Raw genomic sequence first — 23,597 nt, 5'->3', positions numbered from 1 at the left:
AGGATGCTGCAAGAAACATGAACACATTTCTATGCAAATTATCTGTAATAGACTGTCACACATCACGCACATTAAAAGTAAATGAGAGGAAACAGCATTTAAAACAATCGGTTTAAGAATTACCCAAGGACAGGTCATCAGGGAAAGATTCTCCAGAACAGAGCTGGCTCTATCACGGGTCCCCTGAATGGTCTGGGGCCCGGCCTGGCCGGAACCCACTTTGCCCATGCCTTTAAACGTCTCTGTTTCCCTGATTATCAAATGAACTGTTCTCATTGTACTGCTGAAGCTCGCTTAGCCCTCTCCTGCCTATTATTTTCGTTTCTAGGCGGCAGGTTGAGGCGCCACTCTAACCAATGAAAATTCAATGACAACAATACCATGCCGTCCAATCCGATGGAGATTCTTCCGGAGGAGGCGGAGCTACAAGGAACAAACGACGTATGCGCATTTCTCATTTGTTGGCTGGTGTCACATGATTATCTTGCGTTGTCCCTGGAAAAGGAAGCGTCTGTTGGCTGTCCGGAACTGAGGCTTCAGCAAGAAGCTGTACCTCTGAATAAAGCGGTGCCTTAATGCTACTGCTGCTGCGTAGGGTGAGTGTTGGTGCGGTTGTAAACGGTCATGCAACGAGTAGAGCTCGTGCCGTGGTTTTGACGTTTAAGTGTAGTAGTGTGCGGGTGCATGAGGCGCCTTGGTCCAGGTTGAGTACTCGGTAGCTGGTTTTCTTGTGCAGTGTACTGCCCGGTTAGTGCATGCTGAGTGCAGTGATTCTTCACGGCGAGTGCAGTTGTCCGCACAATTTTAGTTCAGTGCAAGATGACTGCAGTCCTGGAATAGTATTTAAATATTGATCTCTTCATGAATGGTATTCCAAGGTTTTAAAACATTCACAAAAAATACTGTTGAATGAGCAACTGCCAAGGTTGCTTTTGCCATGCCCTTTCCGAATTTTAAATGTATGCCCATGGCTAGAACAGAACGAAAGTGTAGTATACAGCACGTTGAGAAGGTAGTTGCTGATGCATATATATGGCCACTACTGAGATTGTTTGGCGGCCAACGATGTTGTCATGGTGACCACAAGCCAAGCCATCAACGTGAGGCGTCGAGGACACCATCGACTGCTGCAAGCTCTATACAAGCCTATGCCAGCACCAGGATTTCCACTGTTATGTCATGAAGTCGGAGACTTGCGTAGGTTCAATCTTCGATTTATTCAGGATATAAATATCAGGTAAAGCACCCACAACCAGAGCCGTCCAGTCTAGAGGAAGCCAACGTCCAAAGTGACGTTCAAGGAATCCTCGAGGCTGAACGTGGGGATTCTAGAACCATAATGGGAATCTCTCGTGCTTGCAAGCACGAGAACAAGGAGGAATACAATATTCATAGTATTCATATGTATATAACATCTTCCCCACTAAGAAGGGAAACAAAGAAAACTCAAAAGAGCAAACATGAGCAATTATAAAGTAAAACAATATTATTCTGAAACATAGTCTCTCAAACGGCAGGGTAACTGCCTTAACTGTAAGCTAATGCACAGTTTAACAATATTATTCTAAAACATAGTCTCTCAATCTGCATGATAACTGCTTTAACCGAAAAGCCCTTTTTGTTGCCACTTCAGGAGTTTCCTGTGAAATTGAATCGTGTGATATAGGTAACTTTGCAGGAACAGAGGTCTGTGGTAAAGCAGAGGTGGAAGGAAGGGAATCTGAAGTTTCAATAACTGGATTGGAGAAAGATTCAGCAACTGGATTGGATGAAGGTGTTTGATCATAAAAGAAATCAAACCAATCACAATGCTCGGAATCTGAAGTGGCATGCTCCTTGATGACATGGGCTTGAAGTGGAGAAATCTTAACAAGAGCTCGCTTGTTCCACCACCCACTGTCATCAAGGAGAGCTGAGGTTTTACTAACTTGTGTAACCAATTTTGGAGAAGATAATTTAGACCTTCCTTTGGAAACTCTCTTGGGATTTTTGATAAGAACCATATCTCCTTTTTGCAAAGGTTGATCAACAGAATGTCTACCTTTATCAAAACGAGATTTCATGGACAATTGTTTAGCACTCACACGATCTTGAACAGAAAAAGAAGAATTAGACAATTCACAATCCTTATGCAACCAACTAGGATTGAGAGCAGAATGAACTCCTCTTTTGCGAAGCAAGCTAAAGGGTGAGACACCAGTAGTAGAATGTGGGGAGGTATTGTAGGCCCACACTTTGTCATGAACAAAAGCCAAAGGGTCAAGCCTAGAAGACAAAGCAGTTTGAACACCCTCCTTAAAAATGCGATTACATCTCTCTACTAGACCATTCGAGGATGGTGAATACAAAGCAACCTTGAAGTGAGAAATATCGTGACACTTGAGGAAAGAGCACATTTTTAGGGAGACAAAATGAGTTCCATTGTCAGTAACGATGGACTTGGGAAAGCCTTCGACATCAAAAATAGACTGCAAAAATTTAATGGCGTTGTCAGTAGAAGCAGAATTGCAAAAGGAATAGTAGAGCCATTTGGAGTAATAATCAACAAGAAGGATAAGAAACTTGTGTTCAGAAGGTAAAACATCATATGGACCAGAAAAGTCCAAAGCTACTTTGTCCCATGGACCAGCCGGTAAAGGAACAGGACATAGAGGTGTGGAAAGAGTTTTCCAATGCTTATCAGATAGAATGCATTGCGTGCAATTGTCAATCATGTTCCTAATGTGTGAGTCCATGGAAGGCCACCAGTAAAATTGTTTGATGCGTTGACAGGTTTTAACAATACCAAGGTGACCCTGCTCGTGCTTGCAAGCACGAGAACAAGGAGGAATACAATATTCATAGTATTCATATGTATATAACATCCACACCCATAATTTTATAGCTAAGGTTACGAAGTCTCTTTTAACATACTGTCGCATTTTGGATGTTGTAACACTTGTTCACACCAGTTTATAACATTCTACAGATTTACCTGAAAACAAAGATTAAAAACAACAAGCATTGGTAATTTTTCCCATAAGTAATGAATAAAGAGCTATTTTCATCAATCATCCAGGAGGAGGAAAGAGGTCCCTGACAGATAACACGGGAGTGGAGAGGATGTGGTGCAGTGGCCAGAGCTGCTGACTCGAGAGCTGGGAAACCTGCTTCAAGTCTCCACTGTGCCGCTCATCAACCTGCGCTTCTATGCAAATCACTTAATCTCTCTGGGTGATAAATTGTTATATAAATATGCTGAAAGAGTAAAAGGCAAAACTTTATGAAAATATAGTTTCACCTCAGCGGATGTTAACAGTATGTCGGCGGCAGGAAACTGATAAGAGAAGCAGATGAGGAACAAGCAGTGGTAAATGCAGGAATATATGCTACAGCCAATAGAAATGGAGGAAAGGTAAGTGGCACGCACAGGAACCTGTGAGATGCCAAGAAAGAGAAGAGGCAGGATGTAAGTCCCTTTTAAGTTTTATATTAAAAACAATAGATTTCTCAAGCCCAGGCTAAACCTAAAAATAAAGCCAAGAGTGATGAGGGGTTTGCAAACTGCTCCACCCACTTTACACAAGGGCAGGAGGAATAGCCCTTCTCGCCCCGAACCCAAGGCAGGTGGCTCATTAATCAGATTCCTCCCCTCCCAAGGGTGAAATGCTCCACTGCCACATTTCTTCTTGCCTAAGAATGGGGGTGTCGAGGGAATGGTGTTGCATTCAATCCACTCACCTAAGGGAAACGGAAATTACATTTTTCTCCCCTCGCTGCTTAATTAACATGAGGGGCAAGTAAATATTACTCAAATCTCTTTTTAGTTAATATATATATATCATATTTATAATGTGTGTGTATATAACTTAATTTGTATATGCATAATATTATTAAAAAAAGTTAATTTATTTATTTTAAAATATTGGAATAACATTTTCTTTCTTCTGTTGATATAAAACTTCTGTACTTCTGCATTCTTATTCCTTTACTATCCCATGCACTACACATCGTTACACCCGAACACCCCTTTCCTGTCCCAGTACACTACTGATCCCTGAATCTTAAAAAAAATCCTTGCTACCCCTATACACTACCCATCACTGTAACCCTAAAAACTCCTTACTACCTCCATACACTATCCATCCATAAACAATTCTTACTACTATCCCTGAACCCTGACAACTGCTTACTACTCCTAAACACAAGCCATTTTTGAGGCTAAAATACCTTTAATACTATCCATCCCTGAACGCTAAACCCCCCCTAACTACCCCAATACGCTACCCTGAGCCCTAAAACCCATTTCCACCCCTATACACTACCCACCCTGAACCCTAAAAACTCTACTATCCCATTCACTACCAATCCTTGAGGCCGAAAACTCCATACTATCCCTATTTACTACCCAACCCTAAAACCATATACTACCCCCTTACACTACTATCCTTGAACCCTAAAAACTCCTCACTGTCCATTATAGACTACCTTACAGAGAGGCTTGAAAAATCCTTTACTAGCCTAAAAATGATTTACTACCCATACACACTACCTATCTCTGAACCTTGAGCCGTAAAAACGTTTTACAATACCTATACATTTTCCCTCCCTGAATGTTAAAAATGCCAAACATTGTATTTATTATATATGTATTTACCTGTGAAGTAAAACTTTTTAGAAAACGGATGCAAAGCAAAAACTCTTGCTGTAACGAGCTTCGAAGTAACGCCTGCAAAATATCGCTGACGTACCACAGGAGCAGATGCCAGCTACTGTGCACTTCTATAGCTCCCTGTATTGTGTTGGCAATGAAGGGGTTAGTGAGCTGGCATCCATTCCTGCATCTACTTTGTAATTGGCAACAGGGCAAGAAGTTGATGGCAGCTTATCCTCCTCTATGATCTCTAGAATTCTGCGAGCCACAGAGCAGTGGATCATCTGCCGCCTACTCTTGCACCCTGTTTGTAAATAGGGCACAGGTGAGAGCAGGTGTTACATACAGAATCAGGATGCACTTCCCGGGTGAGTTGTGGGAACAGAATTCACCTCCCCGGTGAGTTGTGCACCGTACCAGCGGTTCTTAACCTTTTGACATCTGTGGACCCTCACTGAATCATTACTAGAACCCGAAGACCAGTGGCCTAAACAGTTTCTATGATTTGGACCTCCAAACAATACACAAAAATACAAAAAAACAAGTATACACCTAACAAATGGTGAAATATTGAAATATTGAAATCTTTTGTGAATTCACTATCAAATATAGAAAAAGGTTTCAAATGCTCAGTTTTGCTTCTATATTTGTGTATACTTTATTTACTTTTGTTAAACTGTTGTGGAACGCCTGAGTAGGCCCTGCAGACCCCCAGGGATCTTCAGACCACAGGTGAAGTACCACTGCCTTATACAAATACACGCTAAATAACAGGACAGCATTGTTTAGGCAACAGAAGAATTGGCGAACTGGCACAAGCTTCTGCATCTTGTTCACAATTTGCTGTAGGAATGAGTGCCAGCATATCTGCTCCTCTGTGGCCCACAGCATCTGCGGATCAACTAAAAAACTCTAAGCAAGTTAAGATTGACCAGTATGTTAACAGTGGATTCACCAATAAAACTGAAAAGTCGAGAAATGTAGGAGTTGAGGTGCTACCTTCACCTTATCATCCCCGTCCAAATGCCCCAAGGGTAGTGGCTTGGACAGGTATTTATGGTGGCAGCTAAATCAATCAAAGCTTACATAGTTGAAGATTGAAGACATGTAGGCCTCTACCAATTACCAAATTTGAGACTACTGTGAAGCTAAGGGAACGGAAGAGAGCCTTTATTTAAGTGACCATTATACATATATTCAGTCATTTTTAAAATCAGAGGCTTTTTTACTTTAGTGAATCTACAGAACATTCCCCCTAACCAATACATAGGTGCGCTACATAATGCTTGGCCCACGTTCATTTCAGCGTAAAATTATCCCCAACTTGTCTTTTTTTAAATTTAGAATCTATGTCTGTACATTTCACAAACTTGGAATCCCACATTTTCCATATTTGAGGTTTCTAGTTTTGACAATCTATGAATGTACATTGTGGAATTACATATTTTTCTTATAGGAAGGGTGATGGTGGAGCCTGAAAATTGGTGCTCCTATTTGGCGATTTTGACCACAATGGATGAAGCCCATGTATAAAGGCTGTGCTCTGGCCTGATGCCATTCTTACTTCTCAAACTGGACCTACACTGTAGCTTTGCCCCCTCTTTAGACACAACCTCTGATGTTCTTTAGTGGTCACCATAGCACCCTTGATTTTTCTTTAAAGTTATACCCACCCTCTTATGAAAATTATCTATTTAAATAATCTCAGATTTCCTTTTAGTATGTGGATGGCACAAGCTCCTGCGTGGGCTCAAGAAACTTATAACCACTATTCTGCTAACTTTACCACTTGGATGAAACTCAGATATACAAGCAACCTGTGGGTGCCCGATTACTGATCAGCCGCTGGTGCACACCCTTTATTCCATCTGATAAATAAAAAATATATGGTGTGACCTCTCAATGTATCTTATCCATGTAATCTAGAATTGCCGCTTCCATCTGGGAATGATGAAGTCGGTTTTCAAATATATACATTCTCCCATTGAGTGTCTGCTGTCCTTGCACAAGTGATATCCATGCATTACTGTATGATTGACATACTTGTAGAGCTGTCATATTATATGAATATTTTGGAAAGGGTGAATTTAGCATCCACCCGGTACTACTTCAACAACCCAGACATGTCTCTGTTTTGGTTGCCATATGCCATCTACACTGACTTAGAGCATTGATCAAGATCAATCTCAAATTACTGTGCCTGGTTCATTTAATTTTTTAGGGGTATTTTTTAAAACTTGTATGGAGCCTAATCGGTGTTTTGACTCATTAGATTACTACAGCCAAGGTCCTAATCTTTTTTTAATTTTAAAATCGTTATATTGAGATCATGGTCCATAAATTGTATTTAAATTTTTATTACTGTATCTTTTGAGTGTGACTGCAAGAACATGATACAATACCTGCCACCAGCAGTTTATAGTATTCATGTACTTGTGTCTTCAAGTTCCCTGTTATGGTCCAGCCCTTAAATAACTAAGGGCCAGATGTAGGTAAATCTATTTTACCGACTCATAAATACAGAATTTTACCGATTCGGTATTTATGAATCGGTAAAATAGAAGCAGGGAGATGTAGGTACATCCAGATGTTTTTTTACCGAATCGGTAAAAATCGGTATTTACCGATTCGGTAAATACCGACCGGTAACGCCCATTCATTCCTATGGGCTTTGAAGCCCATAGGAATGCATGGGCATTACCGATTCGGTATTTACCGAATCGGTAAATACCGAATGTCACAAGGGTGCAGGGGGTGTCACTTTGACACCCTCTGGCACCCCCAAAAGAGGCTCGGGTGCCATGTGGCAGGCATACCTGCCCTAAGGGCAGGTCTGCCTGTCATATGGCACAGGTGTGCATGCACACATGTGCATGCACACCGGAATCGGTATTTTACCATCAAATTGAATTTGATGGTAAAATACCGATTCTGTAAGGCTTGTGGGACTCAGTAGAGTCCCACCTACATCTCAAAATTACCGAATCGGTAAAAATACCGATTCGGTAATTTACAGAATCGGTAAATTTACCGATTCTGTAATAATTTGCCCCCTACATCTCAAATTCCTTTTACCGGTCGGTAACGGCCGAATTCGGCCGTTACCGACCGGTAAATCCCTACCTACATCTGGCCCCAGATTATTAAACATTAACCTAATAATGTTATAACTTTAAGTCTCATATCTTGACATTTATATGTAGTTGGATGTCCATGTTCTCTTGTTTTATTAGCCCTCACTGTTTTCTTTTTGTTGTTAGTTTGGGCAGAATTTTATTTTATAAGTCAGACAAGCTTTATGTAATTGAATTTTACATGGGGAGTTGGCCTGCTCGCGTTATCAAGTATTTTATTCTAGTTTTGAGTTTGTGTGAATGCTTCCTCATCTTCTGTCATATGTTTTGTACAACCTTGAATTTCTTAGTTGGTTCGCTTCTCTCAATTAATTTTTGTTTTAATTGGCTTTGTCATTACGAGAAGAATATCCTAGGCGAAGGCTATTGTTTCATCTGTTAGGCCTCTTTTTCTGTCCATACTTAATGGCTCTCTTCTCTTAATAGCCTATTTTGCCATTTGTCTTGCCATTTTATGATGACTGATATACGACACGACTTCCAGTAAGTTACTATCTCCTTTTTTGTTAGTAGTAATGCTAGGTCTACAAATCTGAAGGCTGCTTTCGTAGTCTTGGAGTGAAAAGTTTTTAAGCATAGGGGGCATGTTTTTGTAATGTTTAGATTATATATTTTTGTTACTTCTGTATATTAGTGTTTATTCCCCAAGAATTGTATGACGGGTCCTGCTCATAGCATATTCTAGTAGTCAACATTTTCATCTCTGCGTCATGGACATTCAGTTGAGGGTAGAGAATATATTCTTCTCAGGTGTTTCAATGTTACATATGTCCTGTGTAATATAGTAAAAAGGAGTCGTTTACATCTAGCATTTCTGGTAATTTTTGTAGTGTGGTCTAATATCAATATTCATTCCTTGTCTTCAAGGTCTTTACCCAAGTCCCTCTGCCACCTTCCTTCTAAGTCAGTCAGCTCTATTTCGTTAGTCCAATCGTCACTGTATATAACTGTGAGATTACATTTTTCTTTCTCCCCAGTACAAAAAAATAATTTCACATATGTTGGTGGTTACCTGCTTTTTATGTACCACAGTGGACTAAAAACCGACTTGCTGGTATCCTGTTCTGTTGCTGTCAAAACACTGCATTGTTTTTGCCTGTATAGATACTTTTATGGAATTCTAGTACAACGTACTATCCTTCCATGTTTAAATAATACAAGCGAGAGCCTTGTCAGAGGCCTTTCCTCTGTCTTTCTCTCTGATCCCCTTTCAATACCCTCTATTCATTACTGGAGTAGATCTTTCTTACAACTACACAATTGTGAACTACAAATTGCTTTGGTATTTGTATACAGCAAGCAGCCCTACATAACAATGTGGGGAAAGGTAAACAAAGGGAACAGTAGCAGTCATATCAACTGTAACTGTGCTATTTCATAACACCACAAAATTAGGTATTTTGCAGGCTATATTCAGGCATTGTGTTTGTCTTTATAAAAGAAATACATTTTTGAGGAACAGTGAAGAAACTCATTAAAATTAAATGCTCCAAGAATGATGCAAGTGATCAGTAAGCGCTTGATAAAAGTAAGATGTGTTCTTTCAGAAACAGACCTATTGCTGAATGTAGACCTTTCTATATCTACCTATTTACATTATTGCAATAACATGTTTTAGAACTTTCCAGCGTGTCTGATTCGTTAATGGTAGTCATTGAGCCTAGCCGAGTGTTATTCCTTAGAAAATGTTTTATTGTGTTCCTTTCGTGGCTTACAAACTACCTGTAGAAAGGTTGGGGAGGGAGTGTTGTAAAGCAGATTTGTTGTGAAAATTTAAATGCCTTTGCATTCTTTTGTTGGGATGTTCCTTAATTGGATGTACATAGATTTTTTGCTTTGAGTGTTCTGTTCCCTTGAATCTGATACAGCCGTGGCCCGTGCAGGTAAGAGCGGTAGGGCAGGTGGGCCAGGTAGGGGTGGGGGTTGTAGGATGGGTTGACAGACGACGACGAGGGAAAATTAATTATTTATTTATTTAATTTTCCCTCGCATGGTTGTTTGTCCAATCCGCCCCCACCCCCAACTCTGCCCCTCCGCTCTTACCTGCAAGGCCGCGGCTGATCTGATACATCATGTTATGAACTGTTTTCATTTAGCGACCTATGTTTAATGTATCCTTTGGATGCTACCTTTCTTAAAGTTTCTTTACCTCCAGGTTTACCTATGTTTTATCTTTAAAATTTCAGCTACTGCTTATTAATCTTAATGGTTCTACTCAGAAGGCAATAGGAGGTGGACAGCTCCTCTACTGTTCACAATGAAATGTTATTTGTCCAGCAAGATAGACCTACCTTGCCCTAAAGTAATTTATTTATTTTTCTTTTACAGCTCAAAGCCTCAGCCATATTTTTACAGAAATGATTGATTCTGTCCAAATACGTCGGCAGGGTGCCTTTGACTTCCAGGCCCATTACGAATACCTCTGTGTCCTTCAAGACTCCGTTCCATTGCCAGCTGTAAAAGCCAATTTACGTCATGGCATCCTTGATATAAATGGAGATCGAGTTAAGCTTGCTGACTGGAAGCCCATTTTGGACACCCTCCGCATTAACAAGAATTTAAATTCGATTGCCATTAGGAGCTTCCTTCAGCCAGGTCCCGTAGAACCAGGTTTGTAGCAAGCTTTTTGGTATTTTGGTGTTAGGTAAATTACGTTGTACGCAGTGACATTTCTGGTTTATTCAAGTAAAATGGAACAGTGTGTGTTTAAAAAAAAAAAAAAAAAAAAAAAAAAAAAAAAAAAATCTTTTGGGGCTGATTAGGATGTCGGTGCGGTCGGAAGCTTTCCGATCGACATCCCTGGTTTTAAGTCCGACCGCCTAATTACAAAGTAGGCAATTAGAGTTTAAACCGGCCGGTTGGACCGACTGGCCTCCAACGGGCTCAAGGAGCCTGTTGACCAGTCGGAGGCCGCACATTATCCCCTAAGGACTGCAATTCCGCTGTCGGCATTATGATGTCGGCTTTTTATGTCGGGCTTTCAAACATGAAAAGCTACTTTGGGTGCTCCTAGCAGGGTCCCATGCCTCTGCAGCCTCCTGTTGGGGTCACCTACGGTGCCCCCCCTGTCAATCCCTGCACCATGAGGTGCCTGACACGCAGGGCACGGATTTACAGACACTTTGATTTCTCTATAGGAGCTTGTGCAGCTGCCGGTTTCTGACAGCTGCACTAGCTCCTATAGGGAAATGGGAGTTTTGCGGCCGCATTCTAATAGTGTTCAGAACCGCCGACCTACGGTCGTTTGGTTCCCACACTTAGACGGTGTCGGTCAGAGGCAGCTTTAACGAATATCATAATTAGGGCCTTAGTATCTAATGCATGTCCGTGCTAAATAAAGTATGAAAGGCTGCATCTAGAATAAGTGGCTAAATCTTGATTAGTGACTGCTAAAATATAGAGTCTCAGACCAGAAATTGCTGGATTGAATCCTATGTTTGGCCTAGTCTCTAATAATTTCAGCAGTTTTTTAGCTACTCTAATTGCAGCCCAAAAAACACAATACTTGTATTTTTCAGCACATATTCAAAATAACTAATTCTAAGGCTCTAGCTTCATTACAGCTGACATGGGTAATACGAAGCACAATTTCTCCATATAGTTTGATTGGACTTATTAATAGTACAAATTGACATATTGGACATCTGTATCTTCAACACTAAATGCAGCCTATTTTGGTTCCTATGGAAGGACATCTCATTGGCAGAAGCCATTCTGGCTCTGCTGTTGACCCTACTAAGGTATGGCAGCAATTCTTACATGCTGCTATTTCATCTCCCTCATCTGAAGTGGCTGATCTGCCACTGAATATGAACAAATGTGTGTATTATTCTCATCAACATGTGTTTTCGTCTCACAGTCCAGAAAGTAGAGGTGGTAGGGTGTCTCTAGCATGCCCCCACCAGTGGGGGAAGTGGAGAGAGTTGGGAGTGACCATCAAATAAGTGTTGAGCCTTCGCTGCTTCCCATGAGGCTCTCGAATGAAGCCGTCATTGGATTGGCCAAGCAGCGACTACCTACTTCACACAGTTCCTAGTCCAAAGTGTCAGCCAGGAGATTGGAGAGCCTCTCATCCCAGCTTTTACACTTATAGCTCCCTCTGATCCACACATTCCCCAACTCTTAATGCTTACAATCGAGATATGGGGCAGTGGTTACACCCCGTCCCTCATTTTTTTGTTTAAATTTCTTTATTAACATTTTATCTTTTTCCATTGTAGTACATACGATCAATTCACAGTTGTTACATTTATATTTGTGTGTCTTACATGCTGTTTACATAATATATTAACAGTTATGGTTGCATCAGCAAATGGTATCAACGCATATGTGTCCCGCTTATTCTACTGGTACAGTTTATCATTTGGTTGTTAAAGTCTTCCCGTGAGTTGGGCACTTCTGTTTACAACATATAGTACAGCTGTCTGTACTTTGGCTTAGGACTTGCTATGTAAGTTCTAAGGGAAGAGCTGCGTATTAATTGTTCAAATGTGGCCTATTCCTGAATTCAAAAATTTTTCATCAATATAAAAACTATCTAATAACAACAAACAGTTTGGTACATTCAGTTCACTTAACTATTTTACCATGTCTTCATCATTTTATGGTCTAGTCCCTCCCCATTCTCTCCCCCCATTGCATCTTGTCTGGCTTTTCCATTTGTATGTGTTTGCGTTTCTTCATATGCGTTTCTTCATACCCTTGCACTTTCCTTTCCCTCGCTAGATATCTCACCCCTGATGCCTGCAGATGTTCCGGGGTGAGTTCCATTCAAGCCTCTACTTCGTCTCTGTTTTCCTCCCCACTCTGTGCGCCGTCTCCCTCTGTGTAATGTGTCTCGGCTCGAGTCTCAGCCAGTATCACATCCCGGTTCTGCGCAATTGGGTATTTACGCAGGCCAGCTATTTCCTCCCTCTGCACTGCTGTACTCTCTGACTGGGCCCACACCGCTAGTGAGTTTTTCCAGTTTTTAAGAGTGGGGGTACGTCTAGCCTTCCAATGCTTGGTAAGTAATCTTTTGGCCACTATTAGCCCTAGATCTATACATCTTGAGGTTACTCTCTACTTCTTAGGTCTTGAGAATATCCCTAATATGCATTCTTCCCAAGTATGGAGGGGAGGTCGATCAGTTCATGCCGCTAACGCTTCTTTTATCCCTCACCAGTATGTGTGTATTGCCCCACAGGACCATAGCATATGCAGCAGGTCCGCCCCTATCTGATTACATCTGGGACATGAAGCTGTCAACAGATTGAAATAGCTGTTTTACTTGTCAAGCGACAAGTATGCTGTGTGCACTTTATATGTCTGTATAACACGAAATTTAGCCTTCGCGGAATTTGCGCTGGGCTGGCTAGGATATCCTTCCATTCCTTTGCTGTCCACTGGCTTCCCCGGTCTACCTACCATTTTGCGCGCAACAACGCGAATGGCTGGGTGGTGTGTGTTAGTAGTGCCTCTGCCAGCCAGCCAGTGGACTATATGGCTACCATTTCCCATCATGTGCAAATATTGGATCAAATTGGATCAGATTGGATTTGTGGTTCAGGATCTATGACTCCCCAGGCCAGCTTGAGTGACCATATCAGCGAGTTATATAGGAGAAATTGGCCTGCCGGTAAATCATAATCACTGACCAATGTATTAAATGTCGTTAGTATGTATTCCAGCCTCCTCCCACTGCGCAAGCATACTATATGTTGTGCATGTTTTATTTCTCTGTGTGCCTACTAGGGCAGCGCTGGTGCATAAGGTGGGTGATGCGCTCTTAGTGAGATATAGGCTGCGTTTGTAACCGCTGTAAGCTAGGGCTAGACCCATGGGCTTGGGTGTTGGGGGTGCGCTATTGTGTGGAATATGTGGTATATTAGGGATGACGACCATGCTGGCCTTTCCGTGGCAGTGTTAGATATGTTATGCTCTGCTAGCCACTGTGCCACCCATTGCAGCTGCACCCCCAGGTAATATAGCTCTAAGTTCGGGACTGCAAGTCCTCCCTCCTTCAAAGGCGCATACATTTTCCAAAGCGCTATCTTATGGCTACCTTTATTCCATATAAAGTCCCATAGCATTTGCTCTAGCTCTCGAAATATCTATTGGGATGTAGACAGGTAGGTTCGCAAGGTAATATTGCAATTTTGGCAGTATAACCATTTTAATCAAAGCTATTCTACCCATCACTGCTAGCGGCTGCGTTTTCCAAAACTCCACTTGAGATTTAACTGCGGAAATCGCTCTGGATAAGTTGCCTTCTAATATAGCTGCATGGCAGCGGTATATGAATATGCCTAGATATCGGAAGGAGACAGGTTGCCAATTGAGGGGCGAAATATTTATCCAAAGGTCCGGATTTTGGGTTTCTCACCTGAAAGGATATAGACATGATTTAGTCTAGTTTACTTTTAGCCCAGACACTGCCTCAAATTGTTGTAATGTGTCTGCTATGGTGTCTGGTATGTTGTGTAAGTCCTTAATGTATACCATGAGATCATTGCATAAAGAGAGATTGCATGTGTACCATCTCCCAACAGTATGCCCCAGTCATGTCCTCCGCTACGCACCCGTGCTGCAAGCAGCTCCATAGCTAATGAGAACAGGAGCAGGGACAGTGGGCAGCCTTGCCTAGTTCTCCGTTGATGGCTATGTTTTCCGAGGGCTTGGTGCCCATGCATACCCTGATGGTGGGTTGCGTATAATGCCGTCCAACCAGTTGTAGGAAGGTATCTCCCAGCCCATAGTTGCTCAATACTTGAAAGAAGTATGTCCATTTGAGGGAGTTGAAGGCCTTCTCTAAATGCAGAACTGCACACCATGAGTCAGGCCATAACTGTGTTGCGTATTCTTGGATTCTGAAAAAATCTACGTATATTCAAGGAGGTGTTCCTGGAAGGGACAAATCTATTTTGATCTGGATGTACTAGTTCTTGTACCAGGGACGCTAACCTCGACGCAATGACTGATGCTAGGATTTTCAGGGGTGTGGAATTGAATTAAATATGTACTTGTCCATGGGACAAGTAGCTTCATAAATCTACTTGTCCTGTAACAAAATCCACTTGTCCCTTTCGTGCCATGTAGTGCGCCGTCAAATAATGGCTGCAATTTCTTTATAGAAGAGCTCTGATAATAGCCTCTCTGGTTATGTCAGGCTAATACTATAGAAGGATTTGAATTTTGGAGGTTTTCACCAGCTCTTCTCTAATCTTTTCCCATACTGAGAAAGGGCGGAAATTTACCCCTGACAACAGCAGAAGTAAAGTTTCTTCCAGGGCTGGGAAATATGTGGTTGGAGAAAAAGTGAACTTGTACACACTCAACAGATTTCCGCTGGGGCATATTCATATTTGCTCATGCTAGGATGCAATTCACAAATATTTTCTAGGACTACGGTTTCCTGGCGTACTTAAGGAAATTCATGGGAATTGAGGAAAAACGTAAATCTGCATTTATACAAGGACATATATCATGGTTGCACTTTTGTGACCAACATTTGAGTCCCTAATTAAATCTGAGTTAACCAAGACCTTTTGGTTTTTATTAAAATGCTATCTCTTCCTATCTGTGAGCTGGCTTCATTGTGTGTGACTGCATTCTGCTCTTTTACAAAGTAGTTTTGTTCAGTGCCAGGAATTTCTATGGCAATGTGCCCGTTATGAGACCAAATGCTAGCTGTTTAGTAAGAACATGCTGGCAAACAGCACGATGCCTACCTGCTAATCCCCAGGTAGAGAAAGGAGCATAGGGTAGGTCAAGTGAGTAACCAGAAAATTAAAATACACTCCACGTTGATCCAAAGTTCTTATGAACCCAAGCAAGTGAAAAAAGTCAGTGGAATCCTCTCCAGAATAGCTCTCTTCTCTCTTCCATCTAAGCATCTATCCATTCCTCCTTTCACCCACTGATATCTAGCATTTCACCTTTACATTGGCACCCATTCATTCTTTTATTTATTAGCCTTTCACCAATCTGTTCGTCCATCTGTTCATCCGTCAGTCCATCTGCTCATCCATATCCAAACCTACCCATCCATCTCCAAACCTATCCATTTCAACCATCCATTTATCCTTTCGCTCATCCATACAACCTCCCTTTCACTCCATCTATCCACCCTCCCTTTCACTCATCCATCCACCCACCTTTCTACCCATCCATCAAACCATCCTTCCACTCATCCACCCATTTATCCTTTACACTCATCCATCCTTTCACTCTCTAATTCTTACAGCCTGTAACCCATCGACTCATTCTCCTTCACCCTTCCCTTCATTATAACATCCTTTGTCCATTCAGCATCCTCGTCACTCAACCATCCCGGTCACTCATTCATCCATCCATCCATCTAGCCAGTCACACTTCCACTCACTCATTCTTTCACCCACACATCCATTCATCCTTTCACGTTAAATTTGAGTCTTTGTCTGCCGAGCTGCAGACAGAAGAGGCCTATCAAGAGCTTCACCTCTACTGCAGCTGCTAAAGCGGGGCGTTCACGAAGCCCCTGTTCAAACCTATCCTGCCATCTCCAAACCTATCGATCCAACTGATCCATCCCGACTTCCTTTCACTCATCCATCCTTTTGCTCATCCATCCATCCTTTCACCCACACATCCTCCTTTTTACTCCATTCATCCACCCTTTCACTCATCCCTCCATCCATCCTTTCACTCATCCATCCACCCCATCCATCCTCCTTTTCACTCATCTATCTACCTACCCCTTCACTTCCTCCATTTATGCTTTTGCTCATCCATCTACCCTTTCACCCATCTATCTTCCATTTCGCTCATATATCCATTGACCCTTTCACTAATCCCTCCATCCACCTTTACACCCAACTGTCCACCCACCATCCCTTCCACCCAGCCACCCACCCATCCCCCACCCACTAAGCCATCTATTCATCTACTCTATCACCCAATAATCCACCCTTTCAATAAGCCATCCATCCTTTCACTCATCAATCCACTTTCAACCTATCTATCCACTCACTCATCCCTTCATTCACCCTTGCACTTATCCTACCATTCTTTCACACATCAATCCTTACATCCATCCACTCATTCATCCATGCATCTATTCATCCAGCCTTTCACTCATTCATCCATGCATCTATTCATCCAGCCTTTCACTCATTCATCCATGCATCTATCCATTCACCCTTTCACTCATTAATGTATGCATCTATCATCCACTCTTGCTCATATTCATCCATGTATCTATACATCCACCCTTTCACTTATTCATACATGCATCTATCATCCACTCATTCATCCATGCACCTATCCATTCATCTATGCTCCTATCCATCCACCCTTTCACTCATTCATTTATGCATCTATTCATCCACCCTTTCACTCACTCACCCACCCACCCATTCAAGTCCATTATGGGCCTTTGTCGGCGGACCAGCAGACTGAAGAGGCCCATCAAAATCTCCACAGCTGCTGTAGTTGCTACAGCGGTGTGTTCAAAATGCCCCTGGTGCAGGCACAAAGTGAGATGAGAGGTCTAGTGCAAGGACAGAATTGGGGGTGGCCTTAGGCCTGCATGAAAGCCCATGAGGAAACTAATGAGCTTTAATGTAAGCCCTCGATGACGTAAGATATGAGAGGCCAAGGGGAGCGGGTCAGGGATGTCCGAGAGGGCGGTGGAGGGTGGTGGGGTGGGGTTAGCAGGTTCAGGCACCGGGTGTAACATAAGGTGTTCAGGAAAGGCAAAGTGCAAAAGAGGGGGTGCATGAGAAGGACAAGCAAAGTGAGTTGAAGATGAGCAGGGATATTGGGGCCCTATGAGGCCCAGGAGTGGAGCAGAGAATACAAGGCAGGGGTCATACAGTTCAAGTCCGAGCAAGGGGCCAAGAGGCAGATAAGGCAGCCTCTTACATGCCATTGCTGTGAGTGTACTGGAGCTGCGGAAGTTTGATATGTGTCTCATGCTTGAAGAAAATAAAAGGACCAGGGGAGGGCCTGGAAGCCACACGAGCTTATGGAGCTGGCTCCAACTTTGAGCTCTGTCTTATCATTTTGTTGTTCTGCTCTGGGGAAATTAAAGTGCAGGCCCCAGCTTTTGCATTGACCCTTTCACTGCCAATAAACTGCTCAGAGCAACTTAACTGGCTGTGACCTACAGGGTTGAACAGCTGTGTATCCGATTACCATAACACTGTCTACTTGTCCTTTGGACAAAATTCAAATTAAAACCTCTTGCCCTCCTAAGAAATCTAGATGTCTCGGGCGTCGAGAGATAGGAATTCCCCTCCCCTGGATTTTATAATCAGTGTTTAAAAGCGCAATGGTCTGTAGGAGCCCATCATGGTTGCATCTCTGTCTGGTTTCCGGAGTAAAACCAGAAGTGTGGTGTTGGCTAATGGAGTGTCATATACTGTCTTGAGTTGCGGCGCTAGCATTGTTTCATAGGTCTTATAGAATTTGCGCTGGTAGCCTGTCCGGGCCGGGGGTTTCCCCGTGGCTAGGGTGCACATACTTGCCAATATTTCTTCTATGTTAAGCTGGGCGTCAAGTTCTATTTCCTGTGCTGGGGTCACCTTAGGGAGAGTAATTTCCGAGAGGTACTGGTGTATCCCCTCTATTTCTGTGGTTGTGGACTTATATAATTTGACATGTCTTGTGAACGCCTGATGTATCTCTTGCTGCAAATATAATAGTTCACCTTGCGGAGGACGGATAGTTGTGACTGGAGTTTTAACATTGTCTTGTCTAATGAGGCACGCTAGTAGCCAGCCAGCTTTATTTGAAGCATTGTGAGTGCTGTTCCCCACCTGTACTTTCTGTAGTTTTCTGGTCTCTTGCAGTATCGCATCTCTGTCCCTGTAGTTCTGTACCGGAAACAGGAACGGCCTAGAGCCAGCTCCTGGGGGGGAGGCCGAGCCGGCACTGTGTGGGGCCCGCTCCACGTCAAAGTAATTTGACAATGCTCCCTCTGGCAGCAGGCCACGGATCTATTTTTCTACAACATTTGTGACATCTCTCCCCTCTTCTCGTTCTGAAAGGCCCACAACTCTTACGTTGTTGCACCTGGAACTGCCTTCCGAGTCTTCTGCTCTGCATTCCTGGAGCTGGATTTTAGTGGCAAGTTCTTCTAGGCGTTTGTCCATGTCATGAGTCTGCGGGGCGAATTTGGCTACCGTATCCTCCAGTGCCTGTGTTCCGATGGCTAGTTTTCTATGGTCCGCATGAAGACGATTTACTTCTAGGGCAGCATTGTCTATCTTGTTTTCAAGTGAAGTCTTTGTTAATCCCATCATGGCACACAGCTTCTCCACGGCAGCTAGGATTGCATCGAGTTTGCTGGACATGGGGTCCGTAGAAGTTTTAGTCAGTGGTGTATGCGGGTGAGAGTGAGGTAGATGTGGATGACTGGCATGTCCCTCTGTGCCTGACCAAAAGCGACCCATGTCCGACATATGGTTACAGCGTTTGTGTGTATAGTCCTGTACTGTTCTATCCCTGTTTCCCCTCTGGTTCTTACAGTTGTCCACACTTAGCGGGCTGCTTACTGTTATTCTTTACGGCCTCACACTGAACAGCAGTGCACTGCAAGAAGGAACCCAAGCCCCTCGGAATTCGTGTCTATTTTTATTTCCTGCTCCGTTCTGTGGTGGCTGGTCTTTGTTTGCTAGGTTCAGAATACAGCTTTCGGGCGGCTGCTCGTCGGAGCCTGGCATTGCGGGTTGCAGGCACTTGGTCAGGTGAGTGCTACAGCGTCTTATGAACCCTCGCCGTATCTTGCACCACGATGCCCACTGCTTTCTGTTTGCTCCCTTACACCTATTCCTCTTCAATTCTGGTGCTGTCTGCCCCGTTACGTCGCTTGTTGTGGAATGTTGCGCCCAGGTGACTGTCCCGATGCTCCCCCTGCTATCTTGGCACTTGGCGGCCTTGCTTGCGTTACTGCGCCTCTGGCACCATCTCCACGTGCACCGAATGGAGCCTCGGGGATGTCCGATTTTCCCCCTATCCCGGGGCAGTTCCCAGTAGTTTAAAGCATACAGAGCAGGTCGTATACAGTGGGTCTGTGCCCCGCCCCGTTCCCGCACTGTAATTGGTCTCCTCTGATCTGCCTTTGTACTCCTGCGGCATGGTTTAGTTTCCGGCCTAGCCTCCACATGCATTTTGGCGATCAGGCCGTGTTGTTGTTGGCCTCTCTTTTTACTGAGCGGCCGCTCCCCTGCAGTGTAGAGTTGCCGCCGCTTGCCTTAGGCAGCCCGTGAATGGCGGGGGGGGTCTCTTGATATCCCTGTTTCATTCAACTGGTCCCAGGCTTGTCCGACTCCTCACAAAGCACCGGCTTCGCGTAGCATTGGCAGGCCCGCCTCCAGGAGCTGGCCAGCACCTTCTCTAGCCTGTGTCTTTGGGTTCCTCCAGCCTCTGAGTCGTCCCGAGTGTCCAATGGTATCTCGCTGGTGCGTCGGGTCTGCTGCTGCACACAGCAGAGGCTCCAGGCTGTCTATCCCAGGATAATTGGCAGGATCTCTGGAGATGAGAAGCAGAGCTGTACCAGAACCCGTCCGCCATCTTCACCTCAGTGGCCACGCACCCCTTACACCCCATACCCCATGCTTAGAGTTGCCTGTTTCTCCAAGCACACTGATGTCTGCTCTATAGCTATGTTTCCCAAATCTCCCTTCTTCTTTCCATTGATGACATTCTTCAGTTCCTTTGATGATACATCCCTGTCATGCTCCTGTGTTTATGACTGGGTACCGAGGAGCATTTTGACTCTGCAAGTCTTTTTAACAGGCAGTGGGAGCTTTCTCCTTAATCCCTGAAAAAAGAGGTCTTACTAGGGAAAACTGGATTCAAATTCCTGAAATTACCAAGGTCACCAGTCCATTGCCAGCTATTTGGAAGACCTATGATGATATCACAGAACTGCCCAAACTCCATAAGTAGAACCATCAGTCTACACAATGAGGTGTTGATTAGTCGGGGCTTACACAACTGGTGTATTGTATAGTGTAGTGTTCAGGTCATCCAAGTTCTACCGACAATCTGAGTCCCGATCACCTTGATTGGTTGTTTCTTGGATGCCAGGTTTGTATAATCTATTTATTTATTTATTTATTCAGAGTTTTATATAGCGCGAACAAGATCTTTACAGATATCAGAGCGCTTCACAGAAAACAGGGGGTGACGGTAACATGAGGGCGACATAATATTGGGTGCAATATAAACTTCAGTAGCATGATGGGATAGCAGTCGTGTTCTAAATAGAATGTCAGTAAACAATCAGATAAGCGAAAATAAAAGACGATACTGAGTCTTACATACAACAACGATAAAAATCAGGAGAACTTATGCTATAAGTATCTAAAAGTTACAGGGAGCAAGGGGAAGGGGCCTCGATATACAGTAGGCTAATCTGAATAGTCTAATAATAGATATTTAGTGAGTAGCATAAAAGGATCGACTGACCATCATATAGTTGTGTCAACCAAAAGGAATAAACAAATCTAAATCATGCAAAATATGACATTATATGACATTAGACAAACATGAAACCAGTACTACCCAAGTGGCACGAAAGTCATTGTTGAACAGACATTAAAGTTCAGGTGAGCTTAGCCATGAGGATGGCTTTCACCTCTTTCTTAAAGAAGGCCGTGGAGGAGATAAGCCTGGTTTCGGGAGGGAGTGCGTTCCAGATCCTCGGCGCCATTCCTGAGAAGGAGCGTTTGTATGTTTTTTCCTTCCGGAATCTGCGAGGTTTCAAGAGTAAGTTTTTTGAACTTCTATTGGATCTCGACCCTCCTGATATAGTTAGCTTTTGAGTGAGGTAGTTAGGTGCATTGTGGTGTACAGCCGCGTGTGTCATCAAAGCAATTTTCAGTTGTATCCTGGCTTCAAGGGGCAGCCATTTCAGAGATTTCAAGTCAGGGGTTATATGAGAGTGTTTTCTTGAGCCCGTAATGAGTCTCGCGGCCGCGTTCAAGGAGGCTCTTAGGGGTGCAGTTGTTGCTAAAGGGAGACCACTGAGGGTCGCAATTCCATATTCAATGCGGGGGATGACTAGGGCTTGAACTGCATTTTGGAAGTCTTTGGCTGGGAGGAAGGGTTTCAACTTTCTCAATGTGTTGATTTGGAAATTAGCTCCTTTCGTAGCTCTGCTAATGTGCTGTTGCATGTTGAGCTTTGCGTCAAGTGTGATACCTAAGGATTTCGCGGAGTCCACGATGGTGGGCCGGACATTGAACGCTGTTAAGTGGTTGAGCCAAAGTTGGGTGGTGGTAGATTTCGCAGGGGGTGCTATCAAAAGGAACTCAGTTTTCAGAGCATTTAGTTTGAGGTGGTTGTCGGCCAACCACGATTGGGTCTTTGTGAGAGTGTAGTTCAGGAGTTTGATATTGTCCGGGGATTGTACCTTTAGGTAGAGTTGGGTGTCATCGGCATACATATGGAAGTGTACATTGGATGCTTGGAGCAAGGAGGCAAGTGGTTCCATGATAAGGTTGAACAGTGTGGGTGAAAGGGAGGATCCTTGTGGAACGCCTAAGTCGACTGGCACAGGCGAGGACAACATATTGTTGATCTTGAACTTCTGAGACCGGTTATGTAGGAAGGAAGTGAACCATTTGAGAACAGTCCCGGATAAACCCATTCTAGTGTTTAGCAGCTCAAGGAGGTTCTCATGTTTGACCGTGTCAAAAGCTGAGGAAAGGTCGAGGAGGATGAGGAGGCATGAATCATTGCGATCAAGGATTTGGAGGGCGTCATCAATTATGTGAGTCATGGCCGTTTCCGTGCTGTGTTTCGCTCGGAAGCCTGATTGATGGGTGTTGAGGAGATCAAACTTGTCAATGTGTTTTGTTAGTTGAAGCTGTACACATTTTTCCAGCAGTTTGGCCAAGGTGGGGATGTTTGTGATGGGACGGTAATTGTTTAGGTCAGACGGGTCAGCTGTGGGTTTCTTGAGTATGGGAGTGACTTGCCCCACCTTGAGTGAGTCAGGGATGAGACCTTGTTGAAGGGAGCTGTTAATCGACAACTATAGTTCCATGGCTTCCCACAAAGTTCCTACAATGACTGGCAAAACCTAGATAAGGTCTCACTTACTTCTGAGTGGCGGAAAAAGTGAAGATTCTTCAACCTTACTTAGTTACTTGTACCAATGTACTAGCATTCACCGCACCCAGGTCTAAAAGTTTGGCCATCACTTCCTTGATGCACTTATGGACTTGGTCTAGCAACCTGTATGGTTTGCTTTTCACATATAAACTATCCAAAGTACCATGAACACAGACTGCAGTCAGCCCTGGGGTTAGTGGCAAATATCTTTTTGAAAAAGGTAATGACCACTGCAGTATTGGGATCAGCCATAAATTTAGCTTCCCACCATTTACTGCAATACCCTGCCCAAACAATAGCAAATTTGTATTGCCCAGGTAAAATGTGGAAAGGTCCAACAAAATCATCTGGCAGTTTGATCCAAGGTCCATCAGGTAATTGAACGGGCTGACAAGGACGAGTATGTTTTCCTAGCCTTGTCACTGGTTGAGCTTACCACACACAACTTTTAACCACTTCCGATATTTGGGTATCCATAGACCTTGATGACCTAAAACAATAATCTGTGACCTCAGGCCAACTGACAGGATGCATTTATCTCCCCGCAGCATCATGATGTTTTTTCCCAACAATAATGCATCTGATTTTTAAAAAAATGGTTGGATATTATGCAGAAGATTTTTTTCTTTAAGCCAACCCTTTACTATATAGTTACAAACCACCCTCAAAACTCTGTCTTCCAGTTCAACGAACCGTTCCTCTTTTGAAAAGCCTTCTGTTAAACAAGCATCAACCTCAGCTATCCG

General features: G+C 43.4%; 1 protein-coding gene across 2 annotated transcripts in view; it reads left to right on the top strand.

Moving 5' to 3' along the window:
• The first annotated feature begins 474 nt into the window (after nucleotides 1-474).
• CEP78 (centrosomal protein 78) overlaps nucleotides 475-23,597 on the top strand; it is a 536,668-nt gene continuing 513,545 nt past the window's right edge. For both annotated transcript variants that reach the window (XM_078675855.1, XM_078675856.1), the window contains exons 1-2: nucleotides 475-596; nucleotides 10,096-10,377. In XM_078675855.1, coding sequence (XP_078531981.1) covers nucleotides 10,125-10,377 — 253 coding nt within the window. In that variant the 5' untranslated portion in view covers nucleotides 475-596; nucleotides 10,096-10,124. The remainder of the gene's footprint in view (nucleotides 597-10,095; nucleotides 10,378-23,597) is intronic.

The sequence above is a fragment of the Lissotriton helveticus genome, chromosome 2_1 (genome assembly GCF_964261635.1).
Source record: "Lissotriton helveticus chromosome 2_1, aLisHel1.1, whole genome shotgun sequence".
In the NCBI taxonomy this organism is placed as follows: domain Eukaryota; kingdom Metazoa; phylum Chordata; class Amphibia; order Caudata; family Salamandridae; genus Lissotriton; species Lissotriton helveticus.
Note: the sequence above shows the minus strand (reverse complement) of the source record. Positions and strands in the feature narration are given on the sequence as shown.